The 3,580-nt window shown below is 51.2% G+C and overlaps 1 protein-coding gene across 1 annotated transcript; it reads right to left on the bottom strand.

Annotated features, from left to right (window-relative positions):
- Nucleotides 1-1,753: 1,753 nt before the first annotated feature.
- Nucleotides 1,754-3,282, bottom strand: POU3F4 (POU class 3 homeobox 4). The gene has a single exon (XM_079123849.1). The coding sequence runs from the start codon at nt 3,278-3,280 to the stop codon at nt 2,195-2,197; it is 1,086 nt and encodes a 361-aa protein (XP_078979975.1). The 5' UTR covers nt 3,281-3,282; the 3' UTR covers nt 1,754-2,194.
- Nucleotides 3,283-3,580: the final 298 nt, after the last annotated feature.

The following is a 3,580-nucleotide window of genomic DNA, read 5'->3' on the forward strand; positions in this document are numbered from 1 at the left end:
GTTTAATATACAAAACTGTACAATTATAAAGTCGGCAGAAATATTTGGGTTAAATCAGGTTTGAACCATAGCGTTTTAACTGCAAAGGAAAAAATCAAAACAAACAAAAAACCTCAAACAATTTGTGAAACATGAACTCAAATGTGAAAAATAAAATCCCGGAACTAAAATCTAACTATCAACAGAATGCAGAGGCTTGACAAAAACAGTAAAAGGGTCGGGGATTTGAATTAATACATGCTCTTCAACCTGCAGCGGGGGTAGACACAGTGTGGTGAACCAGAGGCCTGGCAGCCCATACTAGTGCATCCTCAACAAGGGGCCCAAGGCTTTCTGGTCTTTAGGTAGTTTGTAGCTTTGTCTATGGTTGCTGCGCCTGAAAGCCCAGCAGCGACCAGCCCCTGCGTGCAGAGTCCCCAACCAGATCCGGCCAGCGGCGGCTGGGTGTTGGGTGCTTGGCCGGCCCAGGACTTGTGTGCTCATTGGGAATGAAGTGCACCTGCGAATCTGGCATGTGAACGTGAGAGCTAGCAATAAAGCCACAGCAAATGCATATTTTTGGGATCTCTACACAGTCTAGCGAGAATTTTTTTGTAGTTTTTGTTTTTCGTATACAGTAATAAGATACACACCGCTATCTACACACACACGTTATGCACACGCACCCACACACACACGTACAAAGACACATACACACAGAGAGATAAAAAAATAATAATAAGCAGAAACCCAGTCGGGCGCTACCTAGCTTGCTCGATCTTCACCGTGGGCTTTCACCAGCTGTGCTTGTTAGAGCCCACTCACAGACAGCAGTATATACACGAGAGAGGAGGGGTACAAGGCTGGACCAGAATCCCTGTGACTTTTGCCAATCATTTCATTGTCGTTCAATACCTAACAGTGTGCCGGTCCCGCAACCCTCTCACGCGACCCATACTTGGGTTTCTCATACAGAGAGCGGTGGTGAACTGGAGGTGAACTGAACTGGGAGGCACTGGCCCAGTTGTTCACCTTCCTCTCAGGTTCTTGGTCTCCAACGGAAGCAATCGCTTGGGAAGGCAAAGTCTTTCCTCTCCTCTAAGAATGGATAGCCGAGGTAGGGTCCCGCAGGCCGTCAACCTGGCTAGGTTGGGGGCCTGTGGGAAGCTCCACGCACAGGCAACCGGGACCCCAATGGGTGCAGAACCCTTCCAATACCTCAGGCCACCTCTTTTTCCTGGGATCTATGCTGTGGAAGTCTGCTGGGACTCCAGAGTTGCAGGGGGAAGGACAAAAAGCTGCGAAAAAGCGTCTCCCACTTGGTGCTAGTTTGCAAACCCTCTAGGCTTGCCCATTCTGCCCATCTTGCCCATCCTAGGCACTCCGCCCCCGGGGAAAAATATAACCAATGTCATTATCAACAACTCTCTCCATTTTATCATTCTCCTCTCCATACAGGTTTGGGGTGGGTGTAGTGGGTGGTGGGTAGGCATTCCTCTCCCTCCTCGTCCCAGGCTCCCATCCCTTTTCTAAGCAATTAAAAAACCATCAGCTCAATGAAAGAATAATAATAATAGCAATAATAACGTGGAGTGGTCGATTAGATATAAATTATCTCACAAATATTGTGTACAGCTTGTAGTAAAACACCGCAGACATTTAGAAACGCTATAGAAGTTTTAAAAAATGCAAAACTAGTCTATTTTAAAACAGATTTCACCTGAAATACAGCTGCTATAACCAAGGCGCTGAAAGGTTATTCAGAGGCACACATCTGTCTTCCCACCCCTTCCACCCCCACCCCGCCCCCACATTATCCCAACTCCTTGCTCTTCCTAGAGAGGAGTGACCAAACAAACCTTACTCAGAGTAAAGGATATGTATTGATCAGCATAAAAGGTCGGAGGAAAATTGCCCGGGCGGCAGGGAACATGAGGTCCCCACCTGAACTGCTTAATATAACTGTATCAGAGTCCAGAAGCCTGAATGTGGTGTGTGTGTGTGTGTGTGTGTGTGTGTGTGTGTGTTTTCTTTCTCAGCATAAGTTAGAACCCCCTCGAAAAAAAATGGGGGGGGGGTGTGGAAAGAAAGAAGAAAGGAAGAAAGAAAACTAGAGTTATAGCAATAATATAGAATATTAAAACGAAGAGAAGAGAGTGAAAGAGAAAGAAATCCGCGCTGCTCCCAGTGCGGCTGGCCGCCTCGCTTCCTCCAGTCAGAGATCGTGGCACGATGTGTCTGTTTTCACGGTGTGAGAATAAACCTCATGCGGCTGCTGATCCCCTGGCGGAGTCATTCTTTTCTCTTTTTGTCTTCGATTACAGAACCAGACACGCACCACTTCTTTCTCCAACTGGAGGCTGTCTGCCAGCGAGGAGATCTCCTGCGCGGCAGGTTTGGGACACTTGAGGAAATGCGTCTCCAGTACGCCCTTGACACTCACCTCGATGGAGGTTCGCTTCTTGCGCTTTCGGCCCTGGGCGGCGATCTTGTCAATGCTGGTCGGGCTCCCTGTGGATGAATCCGCCTCTTCTAGCCACTTGTTCAGCAAAGGCTTCAGCTTGCACATGTTCTTGAAGCTCAGTTGCAAGGCCTCAAACCTGCAGATGGTGGTCTGCGAAAACACGTTGCCATACAATGTGCCCAGCGCCAGCCCCACGTCGGCCTGCGTGAAACCCAACTTGATTCTTCTTTGTTTGAATTGTTTGGCGAACTGTTCCAACTCATCCGAGGTTGGCGTCTCCTCGTCTGAGTGGTCCTGGCAGTGGTGTGAGCCAAGTTCGCCATGGTCTGGGGGCTCACGGAGCACAGGATGCAGGTTCTGTGTGGAGGCAGCTGCCGGCGGTGGGGTGAGTCCCCCGTGCTCCAGCATGCCGCTTACGGTGAAGCCGGGCTGCGAATACACGTTAAGGGGTTGGCCGCTTGACGTGATGGACGGGTTTGGAGCCGGGCTCGCCCCCCAGGCGTTTGGGTGGTTAGTGTGCGGCGAGTGGTGGGCTACGTGTGGCGAGCGGTGATGGATGATCGTACCCAGTTGCAGGTCTTCGCGCCCGGGCTTCACGTCCTGCTGGTCCAGGGGGCTGGTGGCTAGTGTGGAGGACCATGGGCCCCCGTCGCTCAGACTGGTCACCCAGTGATGCCCGAGGGGATGCCCATTGCTGGGAACTCCCTGCAAGTAATCACTTTGGAGAAGTTTTTGAGGATTGCGGAAAGGACTCCCCTGCTGCATGCCCGCAGAGTCCGCATGGACTAGGGAGCTGGAACTGAGAATGCTGTAGGGATTCGATGCAGCTGTGGCCATGGTCGGTGAGGATCCCCCACTAGTTATAATGTGGCAAAGGGAGCAGCTTCAGCCTTTGACATCTACAGTTCGGGGGAGCCAAAGCCGCTAGCAGCGGGTTACCGGCACTGGCCATGGCCAATCGCAGTACGTTTTGGCCTGGCCAGGCATGAGCACAGCCAATGGTGGCGCAGGAGGCCGAGCTAGCTTTCCAAATTAGGCTGGCGAAGCTCGGGAGTTTCAGTGAGACCCGAGCAGGAAGTGAATCAATCTTTGGGTTCCATTGGCTGCCTAGCACAGAGTGGCGGTGGCTCATTTGGT

This window comes from Sciurus vulgaris (assembly GCF_902686455.1).
Source record: "Sciurus vulgaris genome assembly, chromosome: X".
Lineage (NCBI taxonomy): Eukaryota > Metazoa > Chordata > Mammalia > Rodentia > Sciuridae > Sciurus > Sciurus vulgaris.